The following is a 26,994-nucleotide window of genomic DNA, read 5'->3' as shown; positions in this document are numbered from 1 at the left end:
CATATATATAATATATATATATAAAAGAGAGACCAAGGAGGAAGCTACATATTTCTTTTACTGTCAATATGTTTAACATAGCATACTGTAGTTGTATAAAACATGCATTTTCTGGGATAGTTATGAACACACCATGAATGAGCCCACATAAATTATATTTTTGTACAAGTCCAAGTAAAAAACAAAATCAGATGAAATATCTCTGAGGCCCTCTTTCCTAGCTATAAGTTCTCAAAACACACTACTGAAATACTTTCTATCCCTACAGCTATGTGCTAGAGAACTGGATTCTTAAATTTAAAATACATCTACAGTATGTTCCAGCCTCCTTTAAAGTTTGTGACAGTCCTTGGGTATTGTATTGTGAAATGTAAAAAGAGTCACAGATTTTTTTTCCAGAAATAAAAACACATCTAGGAGTATGTAAAATAAGGCAAAATTAAGTTTCATAGCACTTAATTAAGGGTAATATAAAGTCAGTGACTAATATTGGGCTTTGTTAAAAGGGCTGGGTGGCCAGTTACATGTACACATGAACGATATATTAGTTCCAATACTATCAGTTAATGTTTCTGTAACCAATATGTTCCCCCTCCCTCAGAACCATTCAATATACATTCAAAATAGGCTGACATTGATATAATTATGTGTAAAAATAGTGCACTATTTTTTCTGCCACAAAGCAAATTTGTGTCCTAAGAGCTGGTAAACGTTTTTCATTTTTTTAAATATAGAGAATGGGCAAAGAACTTAAAAATTAAATTAAGGCATTCAAATAGGTAAAACAGAACTGCCCATTATGAAATAACTGAAACCAGTATATACTTCAAACTTTTCATTATACTAGCTGCTGAATACCGGCATGCAGCTTTTGATAAACATGTATGGATGATATAAACTTCAACATTATGGCTTTGTACAAGTGCATAGTTGCAACTGCAGTAAGTAATGGTATCTGATTAATATGCATAAAAAAATAAAGTGGAAAGTTTTTTTAAAACCCTCTTGCAGTATTACAGTACAATATATATACACAGTATAATGGTCACTTCTTGAAGATGAAAGTCCATACCACTTGGTAGATCTTTCTCCCATTCTTGCAAACATACCGATGACATCTGTCTACAAAAGGTGAATCTTTTCAGTTTAAATTTTCATTCTTTTCAATCCTGTATGAAATGTAGTGTGCATGTATGCGTCTTGACAAGAAAGCTTTTGTGGAACAAGAGTCTAATGGGTTACCTAAAAGTATCCTTATACTATTACCAACCATTCCTCATTTGATTGGTCACCCCAAGGGATTACAGGAAAACCCTCAGAGATTAGTAACTTATATTGCAGCAAAACTTGTAAACCTCTGATATATAGAGTACAGTCTCTCAGGAAAATATATATTTTAATAAATTTTGGGATATGTTTCAGTCTTATTTTAACGGGAAGAAAATTATCACCTTGAATTGTGACTGCATTCACAGAAGGCAGTTAGCTGAAAAAGAAGAAAAGAGTTTTGTTCAGGAAATGCAACACATTTCAATCTGCTGAAACTTGCTTAGAATTTTTATTTAAAACTTTTATTTACTGCTTTTGCACACTTGAAAAATATGCTACTCATTTGCAGTAGGCAGCACTATATTAAAACTATTGCTTCCCTATGCATTACAATCTCAAATGTAGTCTAATTTAAGAACAGCCACATTAATCACTAACAACAATTACTCAGTAAATGAGGCACATAGCTGCAGAAAAGCTGACTATAGCTGTCATAGTCCTTTTTTTTTTTATAAGTAAATTACACCTAATAATTAATCAATATTTTAATTTATTATTTTCTGATGCCAATCTACTATATACCCTTGGTTAAAATTTGGTCTTGAAATGTAAAACAGGATATTGATTTTATGAGATTATCAAATGTATTTCCCAAGACCACATTTATACTTCAATAAGATAATATAACTATTCCAGTTAATAGTTTATTCTTAGGTTGCATATTCCAAGAAGCGATTCAAATACAAACATTGCAGTTCATTAAGAACTAACTCATTTCACTGAATTACAAATGAAACTCCTGTATATTTACTGTAGCATTCAAGGGATTCAAATCACTGCATTGCAAAGGCAATTTATTTTGCTTTCTTCTGGTGCATTGTTAGAAACTCCAAAAACACAACACTGCAAAGGAAAGCCAAGTCATAAATATGTATTTTCATAGCACTGGTAGAGAAAAACAAAATACAGAGATTTGGGGATCTCCTGTCTGCTAGCCATAAACAAATCATTTCACTTTAAAAGGGTATTTTTACTGTAAACTGATACATCTTCAACATTACAAATAAGAATTGACAAGCTCGTGAGATCACCTTTACTCCTCAAAATGGTTTTGTTTGTGAAGATTAACTGTGCTACCACTACTTCAATTTTCTCCCATTCAAGTAGGGCCGGCAGACGTGAATTTTGAAGAAGGAATTACAATTAACGGCAAAGACTCATTTAGGCTTAGAAGTGGCTCCTTTGAAAATACATATTTTTCAAACTGACCAGAATCTCATTTTCTTAATGCATGAAAATATTAAAATGAGATCTCCTGTTTCCTCAGCTTTAAGAATCAGAATCCAAACAGCATGCTTTTTTAAAAAGCAAACAATTCACTCCTCACTATTTCGATTTACCCCTTTTACTTCTTCAGAAATCAAAAACATTGTCATCATCATCATCATCAATATCATCAACATCATCAAATGACCAATCCCAGTCTTTAAATGTCAAATCAAGCAATCTGCAATAGGAGGTTTCATATTTAATATGGGCCACACTATAAAAATATTCCAAAGTGTAATGCCATCATCATTAAAAAAAAATACTTTGTATACATCAGTGATTCTCAACCATAGTGCAGCCAGATCCTCTGAAGGATGTTATGAGATAAGCAGATAAACTCAGGCTCAGGCTGATCTCTGCCCCCACTGCCTGGCCCCTCTGCAAGGAAGTAAACACTGAAATAAATAAATTAGTTTTTGAAACTGGGTGCCACTCAGTTTACAAAAGTTATGGAGGGTGCCTCGATTTCAAAAAGGTTGAGAGCCAGTGGCACATATGGTTCTCTGCATTCACATTTCATGGTAAGTAGAGTAATGAAAAGACTGGATATGAAAAAAGGTTAACTTTAAATGAGAACTTTTATTCCTCTACACTCCATATATGTCCATATATAAAAATATTCTAGATATTTTTACTTTAATAAACTAGAACAAGTTAATGCTCATGTAAGTCAGTACTATACTCTAGAAACACTGTTGGAACAGGTTACCCAGAGAGGTGGCAGAAGCTTCATCCTTGGAGATTTTCAAAACCCAACTGGACCAAGCTTTGGCTGGGATGATCTAGTTGGGGATGGTCCTGCTTTGAGCAGGGGGTTGGACTAAATGACCTCCTGAGGTCCCTTCCAATCCTAATTTTCTATGATTCTATGTTAATAAATCACTACATGGCATGTAGATGCCATTTAGCTAATTCATAGGATTTTTTTAAGCATTTCTATTTAAAAGATTAAAATTCCATACAAGACAACTGCCCTTTACTGTTCTTGTTGTCCAAGCTGCAAGTTTTAGGCATATCTGCTAGCTCTTAGCAAATACAAGGTTTTTCAGTTCTTTTAAATACCTGATAGCTCATACAATAGTCCAAAGAAAATAAAAATGTAAAGAAATCTGGTCTCTAGTTTATGAACAAATAAAACTTTACATTACTATCCATAATTTAGGAGGTTTTTTCCTCCCAAAACCCAATTAAATGGATTTTACGTCAAGATCTTAAACAACAAAGTAGGGAAGGGGAAAAATGCTCACTTACAGGAAAATGAGACCTCAGAAGAGAAAGTAAATGTCTGCCATCATCTTTAAGACACAGCAGGTGAATCTACACATGAAATTAATGTGCAGCAATAAACTCCAGAGCCATTTCAGCTAGTCCTGGGCACAGCGTCTAGATGTGCACCAACAACAGCAGCGCATTGCATCTGGGTGGAGTAGCCCTGGGCTGACAGCAGACTCAAATAGTCAGGCCCCGGGGGGTGTGGGTGGCAGCATTGGGCAGTGGAGGGGCTGGCTGGTGCACAAGGATGCTGAAGTGCAGGGCTAGGCAGCAGGCAGCTGCAACACTTTAGCACCCTCGTGCCCTAGCCAGCCTGTTACCATCTACACATCCATTTTGGCAGAGTAAAATGACTTTGCCGTAAGATAGCACTGTTGGGGACTGTCCCCGAAAGTACTATTGTACGGCACAGTCAATTAATTTACTGTGCCCTAATACCTGTGCACGTGTAGATAGTGACACTTTAGTGTGGAGCTAATTAGCTCTGCAGTAAAGTGCATGAATAGATGCACTCTGCATGTGTTTGCCACATTTAACTTACATGCATTAGATCAAACAACATGGGCTTATATTTTGACCTTTAAGAAAAGCTGCCACTTAAATTGTGATAACCATTTATTCTATGAGCTATTCTACAGCAAGTTAATATTATCATCTGAAGAAAATAAAGTTGCCTATCATCTGGTGAAGATAAGGTTATTATTCTTCCTTGTCACAATTCAAGGCCTCAATTAAACTGATAGTCAGAAACTTGATGGGCTGTGTGTGGAAGCTGGTCTGCTTACTTTTAAATTATTAAAAGCAACAGCAACAACAAGAAACTTTGGGAACTATCAGGACATTCAATTGTTATAGAGCAAAATACTTAATGGCTTTACTGGACAACAACTTAACTCTTTTCTTATCCAAATTTCTTATACAAATATATTTGTATTTGTGGAAAAATACAAATTCCTGATTGTGAACCTCTATATAATACAGCCGTGAGATGCATTAATTTGTCACGGTACTCACACTTACCAGAAAATCACGCTTTGCCTTTGCTAAATATTTAAAAACTTAATCAAACTAATCTGACAAGTTTACACTAATAAGATGATGGATGGAATCAGGCTTTTTCATCTTTAATACGTTATGATACTACAATACTATTCTGCACAATTATTTAGGCAGGAATAAAATATTTAAAAGCACAGGGAAATAAAGAATACTATATGATTTTTGTTGTCATTCTGACCTATTTCTGAGAATATATTTAATTATAACATCCTAGCCAAATTCATTCCTGGTGCATCTCTCTTGAAAGCAGTTAATCTAAGCAATTATGCAGTTACTTTAGCTGACAAAAGTACTTGATTTAAGTTTTTAAAAAAATACAGCCATATTAGAGCAAACATTATACGTGGGTTATGAATGAAAAAAGTTTATAACGGCAATACACAAGCATATAGAAAATCCAAAAATGACAAATTAATGTGTGCCTACCATCAGTCAAAAATATTTTAGATTATTTCCATCTTTTAAAAAAAATAGTTATCCAATTGACTTTCATATATTGTCATTTACAGATTTCTAGTTAGTTTACATAGTTAGTAGTATCCACATGCATAGCTGGATGAGACACAGGTCCCTATTACTTACTGTTGCTATCGCAAAATATACAGTATAGAAAAAAAATCAGTGAAGAACGATTCGAAGTGGAGGACCAGAACTAAAAAAATTAGTAACAAAAATGTAAGAGAAAAATTTCTACATGTCCTGTATTATACAAAAACATGTAAAAATATCACAATGAATATGGAAGTAGATTGTTATACAAAAGGGGAGGATTCTAAAATCTAATGTCTGAAAGCTATTGTGTGAAGTCACAGTCTATACTCTTCAAAGTTCAAAGTTCAACAATAGTAAGATATGGAATGATAGATGTTCATTAGATTACACACCTTACTTAGTTTGTGCACTCCAATAACAGTATTACCTGATCTAGGCTTCACTCCAATTATACATGCAAAATTTTTTTCCTGATTGGTTCAGGAAAACATTTTTCTTCTTCCTTTTCTTCTTTTGCCTTTTCTTCTAACTTTGTCTATCCATTAAAATGTTAATTTTAAATGCATAAATTTTAAAGCATTATTAAAAACAAAATTCCTCTAAATATATCTATCTAATCAAGCTCTCGGAATGTACATAAAAGCTTAAAGATTCAACTTATTACCCCATGGATTAAATATTAAGATTCCTCTCAATCAATATTTATTCTCAAATTAAAATATTAGTGTTTACTTGGGTAGCTAGTCATTAGCAGTTAACTAAATTTGGTAAAGATATATTCCTAGACATGACTGTCAGGAAGTTACTAAAAGGTCCTTTTCGGCACAGTTTCTCAAGAAGCAAACTTAGCTTTACGGATTTAGAAGGAAAGTTTGATTCCAAAGATAATTTACCACAGCTGTTCAGGTGCTAAAATGATGAATGAACATTTTGCTAACATTAACTTTAATAACTAGAGCATTAGCAGTAACAGTTCTCCAAGGTGTTTTCTCTCTTTAAAATTAGGATAATTCTTCAGCAATCAGCCACCTCAGGGCAATATATTTGCCATCTTTCCCTCAATGTCTGTGTAAGAAATCCATAGGCTGTATCTAGACATTTATCATGATGCCTACTTATGTTGTACAAGGCTGTTTCAGAAACTAATGGCAAAACAGCTGTCCATGATATGGTTTGTGACAAAGTAGGAAAGTACACAGACGCTGGGAACAATGATAGCATTATTGTTTCACCAAGCATGGATTCACTAATGGCAAGTCATGCCTGGCCAACCTGATTGTCTTCTACAATGAGATGACTGGCTCTGCAGATGCTAGGAGAGCTGTGGATGTGATAATACTTTAGCAGTCTCCCACAGCATGATTGCAAGCAAGCTAAGGAAGTACAGGTTGGATGAGCTAAGTAAGTAAGGTGGATAGAAAACTGTCTGGATTGCGGCACTCAAAGGGCAGTAAATCAATGGCTCAGTGTCTAATTAGCAGCCAGTATCAAGTGGAGTGCCCCAGGGGACAGGCTTGGGGCCAGTTTTTTTTCATTTTGGTATCTTCATGAATGATCTGGAAGACAGAATAGAGTACACCCTCAGCAAGTTTGCAGATGACACCAAGCTAGGTGCAGGATTAGATAGGCTGCAGGATAAGGCTAGGATTCAGAGTAACCTACAAATTGGAGAACTGGACCAAAAGAAATCTAATGAGGTTCAATAAGGAGAAGTGCAAAGTCCTCCACTTAGGACAGAACAATCCCATGCACCAGCACAGTCTGGGGACCAATGGGTTAAGCACCAGCTCTGCAGGAAAGAACCTGAGGTTACAGAGGACAATAAGGTGAATACAAACCAGCAGCGTGCCCTTCTTGCAAAGACGGCTAATGGCATACTGGGCTGCATGAACAGAAGCGCTGCCACCAGATTGAGGAAAGTGATTATTTCCTACTATTCAGCACTGGTGAGGCCACATCTGGAGTACCGTGTCCAGTTTGGGCCACCAACTACAGAAAGGATGTGGACAAACTGGAGAGTCCAGCAGATGGCAACAGAAATGCTGAGGGGACTGTGGCACATGACTTCTGAAGAGAAGCTGAGGGAACTGGGCTTATTTAGTCTGGAGAAGAGAAGACTGAGGCGGGATTTAATAGCAGCCTTCAGCTACCTGAAGGGAGGGTTGAAAGAGGATGGAGATGGACTGCTCTCAGTGGTGGCAGATGACAGAACAAGGAGCAATGGTCTCAAGTTGCAGTAAGGGAAGTTTGGGTTAGATATTAGGAAAAACTCTCTCATTAGGAGGGTGGTGAAGCACTGGAACAGGTTACCTAGAGAGGTTGCAGAATCTCAGTTTCTCGGAGGTTAAGACCCGGCTAGACAAAGTCTTGGCTAGGATGATATAGTTGGGGATGGTCCTGCTCTGAGCAGGGGGTTAGACTGAGGTCCCTTCTGACCCTAATTTTTTATGATTATTGAATGCAACTATCATTTACAACTGTGTAGAGAAGTAATGTGGTCCAATAAATGATGACTGCACACAAAATAGTCTATTTTCAAATTATTACTTTCTGAAACACCGTTGTATAAACATGTTTATTGTTAGCTCTCTGCTACACAGAACTATATACAGTGCTAAAAAATGGTAGATTGGTTGAGGGCTCTCAAGCAGCACTGTATTTGAGAAATACCATATTTAGTTGAATAAACGGTGACCCTGATTATAAAATGACCCCCCCAATAATTAGGTTCTATATATGGAAAATGTATAAATTTGTTTATTGCTTTCCAGATACAGAGTCTAACTGTTGGAGGTTTGCCTTGAATTTGTCCCCTTCCCACTGCTACATCAGGGAAAATGAATCTGGGGGGACAGGTAGCCCTTTGCTCTGCTTTTCCCCAGTTTTTTACCACATAGTTCATTGAGCTGGGCTCCAGCAGTCTCAACAGCATTCCAAGCCATGGCAACCGTACAGCTCAGCACTGCTCAGTATGTATGTGTGTGTACTCCAGATACCCCTCACAAAGCATCCATGTGCTAATTAGCCCCCACTCATAAGTGGAAGCAAGTGTTCTTGTCATGAGACCAGGGATCCTTCAAAATGTATATGCAGATAAGGTGCAGGACAACCTGGTCTGCCTTTACTTCATGGAGGGCAGGGCCACATTAATCATACAAACCAGACTGAGAGAAGGGCCAACAAAGGGATTCTAGGTGAACTGTAAGCAACGTCGTGGCTCATGATTTGAAAAAGAGTTGGTGGTGAGGCAGACTACGCGTAATGGGCACTACCGTATGCCTTATTCAGAACTACACTAACCTATTCTTGTGGCAGGTTTCCATCAGCATGTTCACCCAATGTTGGCCATGTGTTTTATAATCATGCTCAGTGTTGGCTGCCTTTAATCAACTTCACAGTTGGTTTCCATTGCTGAGCAAATGCTGCTTTTGGCAGCAGCTTAACAACAGACCACGTATTTAGTAAAATTTCCTTGCATGTGATTATAAGACTAGGAGGTTTTTTTTACCATGCCAACTGGAGGGGAAAAATCTTGTCTTGCATCCAAGTAAATACGGTAATGTGATGGCAAAGTTAAGGATCAGCATATTGGGGGAAGATTAACAGTACACATTCAGCTAAAAACTTATGTTTTCTGACTTGAGTCCTTAGTGTTCTACTTGCAACCTTCAATGTTCTATTTGACCTAAATGTGTTATCAACAGAGGCATTTGGTATTATATCCAAGATAAGGCCTGCAAGCTTTTTCTCAGAATATAATTTGCATCAGTAATAAAACCCAAAGTGAATGAGTATACAGCTAGTTGGAACAGTTTCTATGCAACTGGAATCAATCAAAGAAAGAGGACAGCTTGTGAAAATGGGGGTTTTTTGGTGGGGGGGCGGGGAGAGAAAAAAAACATTTATTAGCACCGCAAAAACATCTTGCTACAATTCAACTGATAGTGAAGAATAGCCTTTAAAATGTGTTACAAATTAACTTATCTCTTTGGTACATAAAACTAGTCTGTAATATGGAGATATCCTTCCAAGTGAATTTACAATACTCATTAAAACCTATCATTTCAGTACTGAAAAAGAAATAATTGCTATTATTTTGTCTCATTTCACACCAAAATACATATCTAAAATTGGCTACAGTGTAAATATATTGTCACATATCTTAAGACTGATTCTTGCACCTATGTATCCCTGCACAACAGGTGATCTTACAGTTAGGCGAAAAGGCAAGGTAGAGATGCACCTTGTATAGACAAACTAAATCAGAGATGCATAAGCCTTCATGTGCAAGAGCTATTTTATCAGATGCTGTCAGTTCTTGCTCATGATAGGTTATATAAAGGTGCATCTCTACCCTGCCTTCTGCCCAACTTCAGATGAACATGGCCAAACTACCTTTCTTGTTTTATAGATAGATTAGACATGCATACATCTGAGCAAGGCTTGCCTCAATGCAGCATCTACTAGCAGGCAAACATGGAGTATTTACCCTGTTTTGGGGTGGATTTTGAAGGTTGCCCTAAAGTCCTTGGTGTTACAGTTAACTTGCTACTAATACCCAAGTAAGCTAGCTAAAGTTAGCTAATGTTTCTATTGCATTAAAATGTAGTGCAATGTAAACATTCCTTAATTAACCTAAAAATTATCTTCCATCTCCTATGTAAAAAGTTAAGTAAGACAGACCCTGAGGGGGGTCTGAGGTGAGGAAATGACCTGACGCAAATTTTACTTGCATGAAGACAGACAGAAGACAAGGTAGGACAGTCTATTATTTACAGTTGTTCTTTAGCAGGGATAGATAGCACTAACGTAGTACTTTATATATTCAAAAGGACTCTAAACCACACAAAAACAAACACATATATTATATACAAAAAGTTATATTAAAAACATGATTACAGTTGGAAAGTCTATTACTCAAAGCCACAAAATGCAATCAGCAAGGTTGCCTATGCAACATTCAGTCCCTTTCTTTGTGGATGCATTCATATTCAGTATTATTTTTTCCCATTGAACTGCTCTTGGAGGCCAGACAATGCTCTGGGAATCAGGGTTGTGTAGTTTGTGAGGCTGTTGCCTGTAAGACCAACTATTCCATCCTCATATCTAATTTGAAGAAGTGCTACTTTTATAATCATAATATTCTTTTCAACTGAATTTGTGCAGAATTTCTCTCTCTCTTTTTTTTTTTTTTTTTTAAGGCAGGCTGCAAATATGGAAATTCTCTTTTGCGGAATCTTAGTAACATTATTGGCAGCAGGCCGGGAACATTTAGCTTTACAGCACAGACTTCTTCTTCTATCCCAGACTCTGGAAGGTAAGGTAGCACTCTATTGATCTCCAGCATACTCTGGCTCCTAGTCTCATGTGTCCCTCTTAGACTTGTAATAGGATCCTGCTTGCAGGGGTTGCTGTGTCACCCCTTAGTGTCCATGTGGCTCCTGACCTACTTGGACTTTTTTGGATACCCTCCCTTTTCTCTCTCCTGCCATGCCTCAATGTCATCAACTAATGTATGAAAAAGGAGCTACCCCGATATCCCAGGCTATGCCCTGGCCCTTCCTTCAGACAGTCCATCCCTCTTGGATACCGCGGTCCCCAGTCTCACTTTCTGAGAGCTAAATGAGCCTTTTGGGCCCATCCAGACCTTATAGTCTCTGTTAACTCAAAGGCTAAATTTGTGGCCCCCTTCCATCCCTTTAGCTATGCCCATACCTCACAAATGTTACCCATTATAACCTCATTAGGGCACTTCAAGGCCAACACACCCTTGTTGGGTTGTCTGCTTTCCAGGTTTGGCCCCTCTTATTTATCTGGATGCCACCCAGTCTAGTCCACTACGTTGAACCTGGCTTCTGTGTCCCAGACCTGATCTTGCCCCTTGGGCACTGGGTCCCTCACCTTTGTCTCCACCTGCCTTGAGCTGCTGGGTCCCTGGCACTTGTTTTGCCCTCCAGCAATAAAACAGCTTGCACCCTGTCCTGGTAGGCTCAAGCCTTGTGCCTCCCTGGTACCCCAGGACTTCTGTTCCTGGCAGCACTTTGAGCCCAACTCCTGGTAGGGCTCAAAAAGCAACCACGCACCCCTTGGGACCTGCACATCTTGCCTTTTTCATCCCACCCAGTCCACTGGTTTAAATCATGAACCAACAATTAACCTTTCTGGCTGTAACAAGACTCTGCGCTTGCCAGCTATACCAAACTCTATTTATTCTGTGTCCTGGCTCCCAGTGAGCCTTCTCCTCCTTGTGTATAGGTCCCCATGGCAGCACAGCCCTTTGGCTGGAGAGCTCTTCACCCTTCAGCCTCTCCCACGGCAGACTGCCCTCTTGGCTCAGACTCTGAGTTTATATGCCCTCCGAGCTCTGCCCCCTTCTAGTAAGGTGACCTATTATCTGGCGTGACCACAGGGCTGTTTATTAACCCCAGCCTTGTTGGGTGCCTTTGCTTGGTTCACAAGAACTCTTCCCTTAAAAGGGCCCATTTCATTTCTCTGTAACAGGGTAAGAATTCCCTGTCACAGATTCCTCATTCAAGTTTCTTAGCTCATTTAGTTCTAGTCACCTTCAATTCACAGGATGCTTGTGAGATTCTCAGTTCTCTCCCTTCCCACCCCCATTCTCCAACTAATTTCAGGCTTCCCCCATACCACCAGCAATCATTTCCTGGCATTACAACAGGAAGCATTACGCAGCTTTAAGTACAGATAGTGCTACCTGCCTACTAGGTTTAGCAAACAGATTAAATATGGGAAATGAAATCCATTTCTTCACATAGCTTACTTAATGTGATGGTGGAAGGTCACATTTTAATGATGATAGTAGAGATAAAAATGTAGCAAAACATGTCTATGAACTGACCATATTCTGAATTATATAATTCAAAATGCCAAATTGACTATGTTTAAAATCATCATATTTAATAGCACTTGTTGCATCACCTTGGTTTGTTTGGAGGAAGCTGTCGGCTTGGCCGTCTAACAGACTGGTTTGGCTGTACCTTCATGGAAGTTCTAGGAGAAGATCGAGCAAAAGAGTCTGGGGCTGGAGGCTTTTTTGGAATCTTTTTCACCAATCGGCTGACCCATTTCTGCTGTTCCTCTGTAGAATTGGCTAACAGTAGTAGATTCTTTGCCGTTGAAATATCATAATATACTGTAATGAGAATTTTAAAACAAAATCTCCATATTAAACATTTTTATGGGGACTAATGTTTAAAACTAATGGCCAGATTCTTGCATTCCCACAAGTAGCAAATAACTGATAAAGTGGTAGAACAAGAAACTGGGATATAGTAGTCAGCTGAACCACCTTGATCACAATGTTGCCCTGAGAAGAGTTTATGATAGTGTACGTACAGCATGCCTTGTGGCATGACAACTTATGACAATGCATCTTCAACATGCTTGCAACAACCAAGGAGTGTTTCCATATGCCTAGAGACCATACCTCTTCCCGACTAAACAGTCAGCTAAACACAGTGCTTCCTATCTTCCCAGCTTGGAAGTCTTTCTAAGATGGTGCATGTTTCTCATGCTACTAAGGAAAAAGTCAGTGTGGAACAAACATGTGCTGTTACAGTCTTTTCACTTGCCCTTGAGTTTGTGATACTTGAGTACAGAGGATTATGAAAGACATCCCAGAAACAGCAAATTTCTTCCCATAGGCATTCACACATCTATCCCACACTGCAATACAGCCCAACCCACTGCACAGCAACCCTTTGGGTAACCACAAGCCCTTCCCCATTATGCTCACAGCACTAAAAAGATGTGGTATGTATGTTCCTAATGCTGGATGTATGCCACAGCACTGTAATGAACTGATCGTTCCCAGGGGCGCTCTTAGCAACAAAGTTTGGTTTATGCATAATGGCAAAGAGCTATGAAAAATGCACCCAAACCATCTACTACTTTAGGCTGTTACTATCTTTAGCTTGAATATTGTTACAACTTTTAGATTTTTTTGCTTCACGTACGTACTTAACAGGTAACCATTTATTTTATTGTTCACTATTTACCTTTGCAAGGTGCTATAATATCTTCCTTTTTATCCATGTGATCTTTGTGACATTTGATATGGCAACGACGGCACTCTAGGGCAGGAGGAGGTTTAAACATGTGCCACAGTGGCTTCATACAAGCCTCACAGTTGGTTGGAAAATGATACAGAGTAGGTATGAACTCATGTCCTTTGTGGCAAATGTAATTTGATTTCTCCCCCATGGGCTCCACAAGAAATTCTTGTTCCTTTTTGCTTTCCCCTTCATTAGCATACAAAATCTAGAGTCAAAGCAAAAGAACCACAACATTTTTACACAAGGAAGACTCATTCAGATCAACTATTAAATCAGCAAGGTTGAGGAATAAAGATACAAGTACACCAGAATGAATACTTTGATGTCTATTTCTGCGATCTTCTTTTTCTTATTTGGTAGTAGAGTCTTATTTAATAAAAAGATGTTAAAGCGTTTTTGAAGCATGTTGAACTATTTGATTAAGAAATCTTATCCTTTTGTTACTTTGCAAACACTGACATATAAGTCCATACCTGGAATATCCTGGGAATCTCCTTAGAATCTGCTCTGTACACATCGGTCTGTGTGACTGGCCGAACATGGAACAATTTGCTGAAGAAGGAAATTATTTTAGTAAAGAAAAAAAAATGACATCCAAGAGTGTTATCTTGTTAACAAAATGTACTGACTTAGCATACACATCAACTGGCAATTTATACTGAACCTTAGACAACAGGATTCGATCTGTAAATTTAGCAACAATATTCAAAACCCTTAGTCAACTTTACTGAATTCCTATCCTCCTTGCCCTGTACACTGATTTGCTATACATTCAACCAAAGATGCAAAGCAGCCAAATTATGTTTATAAAAGTGTGAGTTTTAACAACTGCAATTGCTTTATTTCAAAAGTTTACCAGAAAAAATCTTCATATACATAAAAGCTAGACTTCTGATCAGCTAAATTAGTTATCTGTTAAGCAAGGACCTACATTGCACTTGAATCCCACCAGCGTGCTACAGGTCCTCCCTCTGTACCAATTCAATTATATGACAATCTCCCCATCCCTCCCCATTCGTGTCTTTGTATTCAAACCACCCTCTATTTGATAACCTGCTCTGTGCAGGTGCTTTCATGGCATTGGATTAAGTCAGTTCTGAAAGCTTAGACATCTTGAATTTAGTTGGTCTATAAGATGCATCTCTACCCTGCCTTCTGCCTGACTTTGGATATAGCCAATTCTCTCTGCTCAGGGATAACATCATGTTCAGTCTAATAAAATGGACTGCAATCCATCTACACAAGAAACTTGCTCAGAAACTCTCAGATATCTTCTTTCTGACCAGATGCAAGCAGATGTAGATCATACCCAAGGAACTCCAAGTGACTAATCCACTGTGTTCTACCTGCCACACCACCTTTCCTGACAGGTTGTGCTTCATTCCCTCTGAGAAACTGAGGAACCACCTCATTATCAGCATTACAGCAAACAGAAGCAGCTCAACAAGAGAACTTGCAGAACTAACAAACAGCATACAGTATACTCGGACATAACAGCCATTTACCAAAAAGAGATTTCTGCATCCGGGCACAAAGCTATCACAAACACCTTTGCTCCTCAAAGGCAATGAAGGAAGCAGAATTCTGCAAACTTAAAATGCTGCAACAACAGCCCTACAAATCAACTGTGAAGTCATCAACCTATCCAACCACACTCTCAGCCCAGCTGAGGTACTACCCCATGGTCTTACTTTCTGCCCCATGACAGCTGTATGGAGACCTCAAAGCTTTTTTCTGCTGCCTAAGACAAAGGAAATGTCTTCATGGCAAGAAGTCACATAGCGATCAACCCACCTATGCAGGCAAAAAAGGACAGCTCCTAGACTCTACACCTGAGGGTCACAGCCCTACTCTAAACCTGTATATAAGCTGTTTCTGCCTCTGTACCCACCCTAACATTGCCAGAGAAACAACACTAACATTACAACCTCAGTCCTGCAGTATGAATAACCATACACAGCCTTAAAAACAACCCTGGTATTTTCATACAATGGGCTGATAAGGAGAGCTGCCAAGGAGCCACTACTGTCATAGAGAAAACAGCATATATACAGGACCTCAAGAGACAACTTTCCAACACAAATTTTAATAAACTCTTAACTGAGGTCCTCCCAGCACAATACCAGGAGGAAAGAAACAACCTCTTAATGATGCTGCTGCCTCTGAAAACACTGGAAAGGATTACTGCTTCCACCTCCCAGGAACATAGAGCAGGCAACTTTTACTTATTACCAAAGCTCCACAAACCTGACAACTGAGGAAGCCCCACTATTACAAGCACCATCATGGAGGGGGTTTCTGGCAACAATCACTTTATCCTATTTCCATATGCCACTGGAACTGCCAGCTATTTGAAAGATCCCAGATTTGGGATCCACTGACAAGATTCCGGAGAACACTATACTACTGACCATGGATGTCACGTCTCTGTACAACAACAGTAACCATCATGAAGACAGATTATAAACCATAAAGAACATTATTCCCAATGACAACACTCTGCTTCTGTTTCATTTACACTCCCCTGCTTCATCCTCACACAAAGGATCCTCCGTCAAACTGACTCTGAAATATTCTGCAAACACATTAATTACCTAGACACCACAGTGAAGGTTTGCAATGGCCATATCATCACCACATTGTATTGGAAACCCATCAACTGCCACAGCCACCTTCACACTATTAGCTTTCATTCTAAGCACAACAGTTTATCTATCATCTACAGTCAAACTACATTAAACTGTAGCTGCTCTGCACTGACAAGTGTAAGGATCTGAAGCAGGATTTCCTAAAAATCATGATACAAGCCCAAAACTGCAGCCACTCAAATCAACAAAGCCAGACTCAGTCCCCAGTCTGACCTGCTACAATACCAACCCCAAGATAAAGACATCAGAATTCCTCTAGCTTTCACCTGCAGCTCTCAGCTTGAACACTTGGACACATCCGTAAAGACCTCTGACCTCAAACAGTCTCTTTCAGGCATCTAACTCCTATTCTCACTGAGATACCAGGTCTTGCAACAGACCTTGCAAGCTGTGCCTCCTCATTAATGCACACTATGTCATCAATGGACCAATTAAAACAGATTAGAACAGCTGAGATTCATTCATCTGCACCTCTACCAATGTCATATATGGCATAACCTGCTTACACTACCGCTCTACTGCCCATATTGGACAGATGGGGCAAGCCCTACATGAAAGATTGAGGGGATACAAATCTGACATCAAGTCCAGAAGTACACAAAAGGCTGTGGCAGAACACTTTAATATTCTTGGACTTCAGAGTAGCTGTTCTAATACAGTGAAAGTTTAAAGGCTGACAGTGCAAAACTGCAGAATAAGAAGTAATCCACAGACTGGATTGTTAAGTATGATCTAAACAGGAACTACAGATTCTTATCCTAGTACCAGAATTAGTTTTTGTGACCCTTTGTCCCTATGGTTTTTATTACTTGTTTGCCTTTCTCAGCACTTATCCCCCTCTCCTGTCTTCTGAATTCAAATCACTTTATTTAGTAACCTGGTCTGCACATGTCCTTTCTTAGCAGCTGAGGATGTGAGCTCTAACTCATGAAAACTTACACCTCTGATTCAGTCAGTCTATAAGGTGCATCTTTACTCTGCCTTCCAAGCCATTATCTGAGTTGGAGCTGTTCTCTACAACCTGCCAGTTCTTTTGCTCAAACTGTAGCACCTCATGCTTTTAGCTGTAGAAGTAGCTGTATATGGGAGCAGGTGTGTTTGTCTATGGGAGCAGTCAACACATATTGAATGACTGCAGTTTAAATACAAAAACATAGCTATTATGAAAAATATTTTCTATGCTGTTTTCTGTGCAAGATTCTCCACTAACGTTCATTTTAAGGTTTACAAAAACAATACAATGAACAATCTCATGGTAAAATACTTACTCTATATCTAACACCATATAAGGGTTCGATTGTTCTTTATCTTGTTCACTATCATAGAATAGAATCTTCTTACTGCTTACAATGACATACTGTTAAAAAAAAAAAAAGATTACAATAAGTCTTTAAAACCTCCTTAAATCTTTTAAATATTTTTACTTTCCTTGTATAACAGTCAAATAGTTTCATAACAGTATTTTTTCAAAATTCTTCTCTTCAATAGTTAAATGGAAAACAACAGGATGGTGGTTTGAGTCCAATTTTGCTCAAAAAATTGTCATTTATATCACAGTTAACATAAAATTGTGTTAATTTGGTAATAAATGAAATCTCTAATTTTAAACAACAGTTAAAAAGAAGTAAACAATGGAACCCAGGTGCAATGCTAACAGGATACAAAGGCCTGACATGCTTTTATAGTTGACACATATTAGTAGTGACAAGTACGGCTGTGCAAAGCTTTGGTAGCCAATTCGATTCGGAGGAGATATGACCCGATTCAAGGACCAAATCTGTGAATCCAAATTAAACTGGAAGACCAATTAAAAGCTCTGAATCAATTTGGAAAAGCTTCAGAAAAGATTTGGCCACTTCAGAGATTCGGCCATAGATTAAACAGGCAACTGACACAGCTGCTTCCAGCTGGTAAGTCTGATGGGGTTTTGTGGGGGGAGACTGAGGCGGGGGCAAGCTGCCCAGGCTGAGAGGGTGGGGGGCATGATGGTTGTGGGTGGAGAAGTGCTGGGAATGGGGGCTGGCAGGATGCAGGTTCGCTCCAGGCAGAAGGGGGCAGGCAGTAGGGCATAGCCTCTGCTCCCAGCACTGTTGTAAGCGCATCCTGCACCTGCCAGCAAGCAGCGACAGGGCAGAGCATGCGCTCCCAGTGCTGAGGCGGACACGGTAGTGCTGGGAGTGGAGGCTATGCCCTGCTGCTGCCTGGAGCAAGCTGCGCCTCCATCACACACACCCCACCCATGCCACCTGGGCAAGCAGCAGCAGGGCATAGTCCCCATGGGTCCCCCTGCCAGGGCAGAGGCAAGCATAGCTGGAAGAGCCACAGGAGAAGCCCCCATGGCCTCCCTGCCCAGCCCCATCCGTCACCTGGGCCAGCCTCCCAGCACTTAAAAGAAAAAGAAATAAAAAAGCCTTGTAACTCACTGGCTCTGGCAGCAGTGATCAGGGCCTCTGAGGGCTCATAGCAGAGCCCCCTGTGCAGTGCAGAGCAATGGAGATCATTTTCCTCCCCCACCCCTCAGGTGGCACCCATGTGGCAGCCTCCCCAGCGTGCAGGTGCAGCATGGCTCAGCAGGATGCTGCACGCTGTCTGGGACCTGGGGCAGCTTCACGTGTCAGCCAGAGCCCAACACTGCTCAGCCCCAGCTCCCAGCGACAGTATCCTGCTGAGCCATGCTGCACCCATGTGATGTGACAGCTGCTGCATGAGTGCCAAGCTGGGGGTGGGGGGTGGTGATCCCCATTGTCCCATGCTGCATGGGGGGGGCTCTGCCACGAGTGCCAAGAGGCTCCAATCACCACTCCTGCAGCTGGTGAGTGTGAGGCTTTTATTGTTTATTTTATGTGCCGGGGCCAGGCGGGGAACGGGGCCGGGCAGGGCAGCCAGGTGGGGCTTCTCCTCCAGCTCCCCGTCCAGAGAGAGAAGACAGGCACAGCTGGAGGAGTCACAGGAGAACTTGCAGCTGCCCAGTTGTGTCTGCCTCTCCCTGGCCAATCCAAATAACCGCCAAATCTTCTGAAGCCGTTTTGGCTGAATCGATTCAGGACAGTGATCTGAAATCGGTCCTCCGAATTGGCTGAATCCAAATCTGAAATCGAATGCTTCCCTATTTGCACAGGCCTAGTGACAAGTATCTAATGATGCCTGTTTCAAGTGTCCAGTTTATAGGATACCAGTGTCCCTACCATAATTAGCACTTGTGTTATCAGTCTCAAGAAAGGAGCCAACGAATAAGTAGATAAATAAGAAAATCTCGTACTTAGAAAATATTCAGAAAAGGCAGATAGGTGAGGTAACGAAAAAAAGACTTGGTTTCACCAGTATCTATGTTCTATCTGTTCTGTAGAGTACCATCTCTCATGGGCTTAAGCACGAGTCATATAAAAAGACATCCATGTCTCACTCCTGGGTATCACAATGCCTCACCAAGATCAACACTTAAATGATTCCCTTTACATCCCACACTTGATTTTCCACTTACCAAGTGCTTTTGCACCCAGATTAAATCAAATTCATAGCCTTTGGATTCTGTTGAGATTGCTCGCTGATAGATTCTCAAACAGCCACAGCTGCATGCGCTGCCCCCTCCCCTTTGCAGCTGAACAGCAACTTAACAGATTTTGATCTGTCAATAGTGTAACACAAGCAACTTTTTTCGAATTCTGATTAAAGAACTCTTATTTAAGAAACAAAATTACACACTTTGACATAGATGTATAATATAAAAGCCCAATAGCCCTAGTGCTGAAGTCAGTTTTCTCACCTTTTTAACCCATCCAAATTTCTTAGTGTTATTCCGGACTGGGAGTGATAACCAGCCCTCTAATCGTGACTCTGTAAACAAATATTAAAGCAAATCAGTATCTGAACATACATTCTTTTTGAGCCTCTATGCATTTGAAATAGTCTTTAATTTGAAGTCATAAAGCAAACACACAAATGCCATGGCCAGCTGAAGGGATGGGGAAAGAAGTCTTCCTAAAAAACAGCAAGTTTTTAGGAAACCACATCTTACACGTAACAACTAACAGCATGTAATGCAACTCAAATTGAGTACATGACCAAATATCTAATAATAAAATTATACTATTACACGCACACGTACATTCACATTCCTTTTTAGTAAAAATAAAACAAAGATGTTTAGAAATTAAAATGCTTATAATCATCAACCTCCAGCAATGAAAACTGCTTGTTTAAAAGCATTAGTATAGAATATATAAATATTCAGTTCTAGGGAAAAAGTTTCAGAATATGAACATACATAAAAGTACATGAAATGTAAAAGGCTGCACATAAAGGGTTATATTTAACAGCTATTGTACACGTGTCTACATACAGACACTTATAACTTGCATATTACTTACATTTTGCTATAGGAGTAGCCAGGCAAGGTTCTTTGCGTAGATGTGGTATCTTTTATTAGACCAACTGAGTTGTTGGAAAAAAAGTTCTCTGCTGGTTACTCCCTATGCCTGAAGAAGGCTGACTGCACCTGAAAGCTTGCTAAGAACTTTTTTCCAACTACTCAGTCGGTCAAATAAAAAATAATCACATCTACTCAAAGAACCTTGCCTACCTATGTCCTTAGATCAACACGGCTATAACCAAAACCCCAGCAGATATGGGAGTAGAGGATTTACAAATAAAACTAACTGTTCTCTGTCAAGGGCAAAAGCAAAATGTCAAATTCTGCCAGTGTAATCTGAATCCCTTGCTCTACTACCTTTTCCCTAGAACCTACATATATCACCATAGCTTTCTAATCTGTTAAAAGCCACCTCTGGCTAATTCTCTGGTCTTTTCATGCATACAGTACACTGTCTCACTGAATTATTTCATAAGAAATACCATATTTGTTTTAATTCAAGGTAAGGTTCCTCCCTCCCCCCCTCAACTATGGCTGAAAACCTTGTCTTAAATTTGAGTCCTAAGCCAGGATATGTGGTGGTTCAGCTCCGGCCAGAGCTGACCTTGGGTGGCTTGTGTGGTGGTGAAAGAGAAGGTTTGCAGGAGGAATTGGGGGGCACAGGGCAAGAACTCAAGGGAAACAGTGTGGTGGGGAGGGGGCACAAGGGAAATTATGCAGCTTGGGGGGGGAGCATGGTAGAGCCTGCACAGCATGTCCCTAGCTTCACTTACTCTCGGAGCCAGTCCTAGCCCCAGCCTGGCCAAAGCTGCGGCCATTGCTTCCTGTCTGTCAGGCCAGGCTGGGGCTGTAGCCACTGCTGACTGGCCTGGAGCCAGAGCTATCGCCCAGAAGGTAAGCCGCAGAAGCCTGCGGGGGGCGGCATGCAGAAGGGGGAGAGTCCACAGGCAGGTGACACGGGCAAGAAGTGGGGAGGGAGAGACAGGGGGGACAGATGCCACAGGGGTAGGTACAGGCAGTGCTCTGGGGGTAAAAATTTAAGACAACCCTCCAATAATTAGATAATATACATGGACATTTATAACAAATGTATAATTTTCCACGTATAAAATCAAATTGCTGAGGAGCCATTTTACATTTGAAGATGTTTTAGAGTCAGGTAAATACAGTAGTTTCTTGTTGCTAGTTTCACACAATAGGAATATTTATTCCACATTAATAATGCTTTTGAGAACTCAATAAATGAGATCTCATATTGGATTTATAAATGTCAGAATATCAACAGTAGTTAGAACCTAAAAACCAAATTGGGATCAGCCCTTCTCTATGCTTGGTACCGATGCACTAAAATCTCACCTCCCTCTTGTTAAAATCTAGTTTAAGATAAGAATTTGTCTTTGCTGTAATGTAGGTATTGGGCAGCATTGTTTATTTACCTGGAGTAACTGCTTTCTCATCAACAAATCACAATCTTAGATTCCTGCCACTGCACAGAAACTAAATTAAAAAATCCAAGACTTTGATTTTAACAGGGGGGCAACATGCCTGGAACCATGCAGTTCCTGGTTAACCAGGTAGTAAAATCATTCCCAGCAGTATAATAGGGAATGAACAAACAAAGAAACAATATGTATAGAACCCTCAATATTGCGGAAAAAGGTGGAAGGGAGGTTATCTATTTTGATGTCTAATCCATCTTCAAAGTACATTTGTGAGCTAAGTACCTTCAGTGGGGATGTACATTTACCTACGCTTTCCAAAAACATGGGGCAAGAATTCATGTCTGTCCCACATACCTGTTACATTATATTACTGTTCTCACTTGCCCAGCATCAGACATAACACACACAATGTTAGTCAAAAGACTGAATCCCACAATGCCAGACATGCAAGGAACACAAACTACTTGTTAATAATGTCACGAAGGATTTTTCATTACAAAGAACTAGTCCCATCCTACTTACTCCATCTCCCTTGCTTCACTTTTCTAAACTCCAAAAATTCACTTTGACAGGAGATAAATCTGATGGGAAGCTTCCCATCAGATTACTTTTGGGATCCATTTTTAATAGGAGCAGAAAAAGGCCAAGGACTACATCATAGCTTTCTAGAACAGCCACGTCGATCACGAGTGTGAAAAAAGAGAGGGAGGGGGCTGGGGGAGTATCAGGAAAGGAAGAAAACATGTTTGCTAAGAAAATGCAGTCATGGCAACCGCCTATATGCTCAGTAGACATAAACATGGTTTTGTCTGCCCTGCAAGAAATGTTACATACTAAACTCTGTCTATAAACTATATGTAATTTTTAATTTTTAAAGACACACTAATTTGGTGAAAACAGTAAAAGTAATAAAATGCCCTAGACTAGAACAGTACAGCTATTATAAACAGAAGCTAGAAAAAAGGCCCAAATCTACACTGTTTCCTGTAAAATGAGCATCAGTATATACGTGCATGCTATAGAGAAATAAAGATGCTATTTTTCAGTATTATGACAATATTTCTAACTAAATTTTAACCTTTTGTGGAAAATTAATTGACCAAACAGATCCATATTCTAAGAAACTTTTAGTCAAATGCTAAAATGTGAATATGGCAATTAAAACTTTACATAAGTCCTAAACATAAGTTTTGTTCACTACAGTATGCATGTATTCATATAGAGTTTCAAGTTTGCAAAAATACATGATACATATATAGAATTTTCGTCATGCTGCTGGAAAAGTAACATTCTAAAAACCTGATACTGCCCTCTACACTACCAAGGATCTATAATTTATGTGTACACCTAGGGGTGTACCAATAGAGATTTTGGGGGCCGACAGCCAATATTTAAGGAAGCATATCAGCCGATACCAATCCAATACCCGATACAGTTGCCATCTGCCGGTAAGCCCCTTGTTGAGGAAGGGGAGGGAAGCAATGTGTGTGTGTGGGGGGCAGATCAACGCCCCCACGGTGAGACAGGGGTTGGGGCAGGTGCTGTCCAGCCAGAGCTGGGCAGGGGATGGAAGCGCAGTTCACGGGGTGGGGGCAGCTCCCGCCACTGCTTGCACACTGGGAGGGCAGGGACAGCATGTGCCCCCAGATCTGCATGGTGCAGGCTGCAGCTGCAGGTTGGAGCTGGAGCCGGTGCTGCATGGAGCTTTTCTTGCCGGGAGCTGGGTTTGGAGTAGGCTCCAGTGGCACTGGGAGAAGGCGGCAGCCACCCCAAATTTCACCGCAGCTCCACTCCCAGGCCCATGGGAGCAGTGCCTGGTGCAGCCCTGGCTGAACACCCCGCGCTTCCACCCAAGCGTCAGGGAAAGCCACAGCTGCACTGGGCGGTGGCACAGGAATGGGAGCAGAGCTGCGGTAAAATCTGGGGAGGCTGCAGCCTCCTCCCAGGAATCACCAGAGCCTGCTCTGAGCCCACCCCGGCAAGAAAAGCCCCACACAGCACTGACTCTGACTTCCCCCCACACTGCACAGATCCAAAGGCACACGTGCCCCCCACCCCGGGGTACAAGCACTGGCAGGAGCCGGCCCCCCCATGAGATGTGCCTCATTCCTACAACCCCCACAAACCTTGCTGGGCAGCGCCCGCCCCCTCCCTCACCGGGGGGGGGGTGTTGATCTGTTCCCTATCCCCTCTTCCCTCCCCTTCCGACTTACCAGCTGGAGGCAGCTCTCCATGCTGCCCGCTCTGCTCTGTGCTGAGCAGCAGCTGCGTGCAGCACGGGCATTTATCAGACAAATTATTGGCCCCATAAGGCTGATATCTGATACAGGTTTCCCTCGATTTATGTGGGCTGTTTATTGCAAATTCGCTCTTATGCGATAAGTATATTTAGACCCATAATTTGTTATATGTGAGGTAAATTCACTCTTAAGTGATCAGCATATGCACCCTACCTCTGCCCAAGCAGATAACTCTTTGTGGAGAGAGGAAAGGGCCCTGGACCCACTCACCCTAGTCCTGGCTGCAGCGACCCCAGGAGTGGCTGGCGCCAGCTGCCTGCAGCTGCTGGCTCTACTGTGTTCCACCTGTCCCCTGTGCCTGGACTCTGCTTGTCTGCACTCATCTCTGCTCCTGGGCTGTGCCATACTCGGGGCTGCTCCAGCATGGGCTGGGGGGAGTGCAGACAAGTGGAGCCCTGGGTGGTGCAGGGTGCGGCACTCACCCCAACTCCTGCTGCAGCAGCCCCAGGGGTGGCTGATGCCAGCTGCCTGTAGCCGCTGAGCTGCACCATGCCCTGGTGCAGGCAGCTGATGTCAGCTGCTCCCAGGGCCACTCCAGCACAGGCTGGGGAGTGTGCTGCACCCTGCACCACCCGTGGCTCCACTTGTCTGCACTCACCCCAGCCCTGGAGCAGCCCTGTGAGCAGCCAACACCAGCTGCCTGCACCACAGGATGGTATAGCCCAGTGGCTGCAGGCACCTGGCACCAGCTGCTCCTCAGGTTGCTGCAGCTGGGGCTGGGTTGAGTGCTACTCTGTTCCCGTTGCTTTGCTTCCTTGTGCAGCCCTGGGAGCAGCACCCCTCCTGCTGCCCCTTCCCTAGTCCCAGCTTTACTCCCTCCCTCACCACCATTGGAACCTATCCTTATATGTTACATCGTAAAGTGAGTTCGCTTTATGTGAATTTGATTTATGCGCCATTCTCCGGGAATGCACGTACCACACAAATGGAGGGAAACTTGTACAGGCAATTTTCTTCATAATTGGTACCGATCTGATATCAGACCGACGTATTGGTGCACCTCTACGTACACCTAACATTAAAACCAATTTTAGGCCTTACTCATGAATTTAACATTATAGAGAAAAATAAAAATATCCAAAGATTGCATTGAAAGATTGCATTTGTGCTCAGAAGGTGAGCATCTAGATAGTTAAGTGTTCAAGAGGAATACTAAGGAGTTCTTGGGCATTCCAAAGCTTAAGCATATGTATTTAGGCAGACACACTGCATTGAAACTACTCTGAAGCTATGATTCTAAAAATCACCTTTTAAAAGGCTTCTGTAAAAAGTGATGGTTTTTAAAATATAGCTATTTTGGTTGAAATCAGAAGTAAAGATTTAGGGACTATATCGTTCAACTTAGTTCATGCAACATTTGATTAATGTTTTGGATTATATTCACCAACAGCATTTTTTTTAAAAGAGTATTAATAATGTTAGCTTTGGGAAAGGAAAGGTCAAAAGAGACAGAACAAAATGTAAGTGCATCAAATGTTTTTCCAGGATGTCACCTGTGCTATCAGTTTCTGAAGGGGTGGGCTCTGTAGGGGCAGGTACACAAGAAAGAGGTTCCTCCTCTGAGTCAGAATCAGAGTCGAGAAGCATGCGAGAACTGGAAGGCTTAGTGGCAATACTGAGAGAGGTAGAAGAATGTTGGTAGGTAAAAGACATTGACTCCATTGTGTGGGACTGAGTGATGTGGACTAAACAGTACAAAGAAGGGAAAAAAGGTCAGAAAAGATGTTAAGACAGAAAAAAACTAGAAAGAGAATATTAGTTTTTTTACATTTTATCATGTAACACAGTATTTACAAAATGGACACCATAAACAAAAGAAATAGTTATTAGTTTGCATGAGATACAGAATATATTTTCTTAATTCTTAAAAGCTTAGGGAAAAACCTCATTTTTTAAAAACCCGTTGAAAGGGCAGGGTTAAGGTAAAGACCGTTTCACTTAGTACCTGAATATTAAGTGCTATCAAGCTTTTGAAAATGTACAAAGGAATACAGAAATACCAAGTAAGGCGCATAAACCTCAGCAGGGCAGTTTAATACTTCAGCTCCTAAGGAATTAAATGAAACCGATGAAAAAAGTAATATTATTAAAAAAATACATACCAGGGAATCCATCGTCTGCCTCAGCATCCCCAGGGCCACTACCTATGCTACTATTATCTAGACCAATATGCAATGACTGCAGCTGTGAGCGAAGTTGTTCAATGTCACTATCTTTGCTGTCAAGTGTCATCTGCAGTTCAATTCGTATCTGGCTCTCTTCTGCTATTTGCTGTAAAAATGATTTTAAAAGATTTGCCATTTAGTATTAACACTCTATTCCATAATTTATTAAAAATATTTTCTTAGTGAAATAAGTACTTTGCAACAAATCTTGAAGTATACAACTACTTCATTTTTAGGTGAGTCATCCTTCACATATGTAAAATTATAAATAAATATGCTATGCTACAATATTTATAACCTCTTTTGCAGTTTCTTAAATAGCTACCGTAATATTCTTATTTGGATTATTTCTGCACAGGTATTCTTACCGCCTGCATCTCATTGATCTCCTTTTGATATTTGATCATCATTTGAGTTAAATTTTCACGTTCAGATTTCAGTTCCATATGCAGCTTCCTGTTTTCCTTTTCTTTCCTCCGCACATCAGTGTCAGCTCCACGTTTGACAGGATTCTTCCGATTCATGATCTCAGCCAACTTGTTCACAGCCTTCAGAACACAGAGCAAAGGAAACC

The 26,994-nt window shown here is 40.8% G+C and overlaps 1 protein-coding gene across 1 annotated transcript in view; it reads right to left on the bottom strand.

The window, feature by feature from the left end:
• Positions 1–40: 40 nt before the first annotated feature.
• Positions 41–26,994, bottom strand: part of ROCK2 (Rho associated coiled-coil containing protein kinase 2) — a 170,819-nt gene continuing 143,865 nt past the window's right edge. The window contains exons 25-34 of the mRNA XM_090032090.1: positions 26,789–26,968; positions 26,358–26,526; positions 25,749–25,940; positions 19,908–19,978; positions 17,413–17,501; positions 13,970–14,048; positions 13,440–13,701; positions 12,361–12,574; positions 2,670–2,776; positions 41–1,486 (exon numbers count right to left, since the gene is read on the bottom strand). Of these exons, the coding sequence (XP_089888216.1) occupies positions 2,683–2,776; positions 12,361–12,574; positions 13,440–13,701; positions 13,970–14,048; positions 17,413–17,501; positions 19,908–19,978; positions 25,749–25,940; positions 26,358–26,526; positions 26,789–26,968 (1,350 nt within the window). The 3' untranslated portion in view covers positions 41–1,486; positions 2,670–2,682. The remainder of the gene's footprint in view (positions 1,487–2,669; positions 2,777–12,360; positions 12,575–13,439; positions 13,702–13,969; positions 14,049–17,412; positions 17,502–19,907; positions 19,979–25,748; positions 25,941–26,357; positions 26,527–26,788; positions 26,969–26,994) is intronic.

The sequence above is a fragment of the Crocodylus siamensis genome, chromosome 1 (genome assembly GCF_052110815.1).
Source record: "Crocodylus siamensis isolate JL-2025a chromosome 1, ASM5211081v1, whole genome shotgun sequence".
Lineage (NCBI taxonomy): Eukaryota > Metazoa > Chordata > Crocodylia > Crocodylidae > Crocodylus > Crocodylus siamensis.
This window is presented reverse-complemented; position numbering and strand designations above follow the sequence as displayed.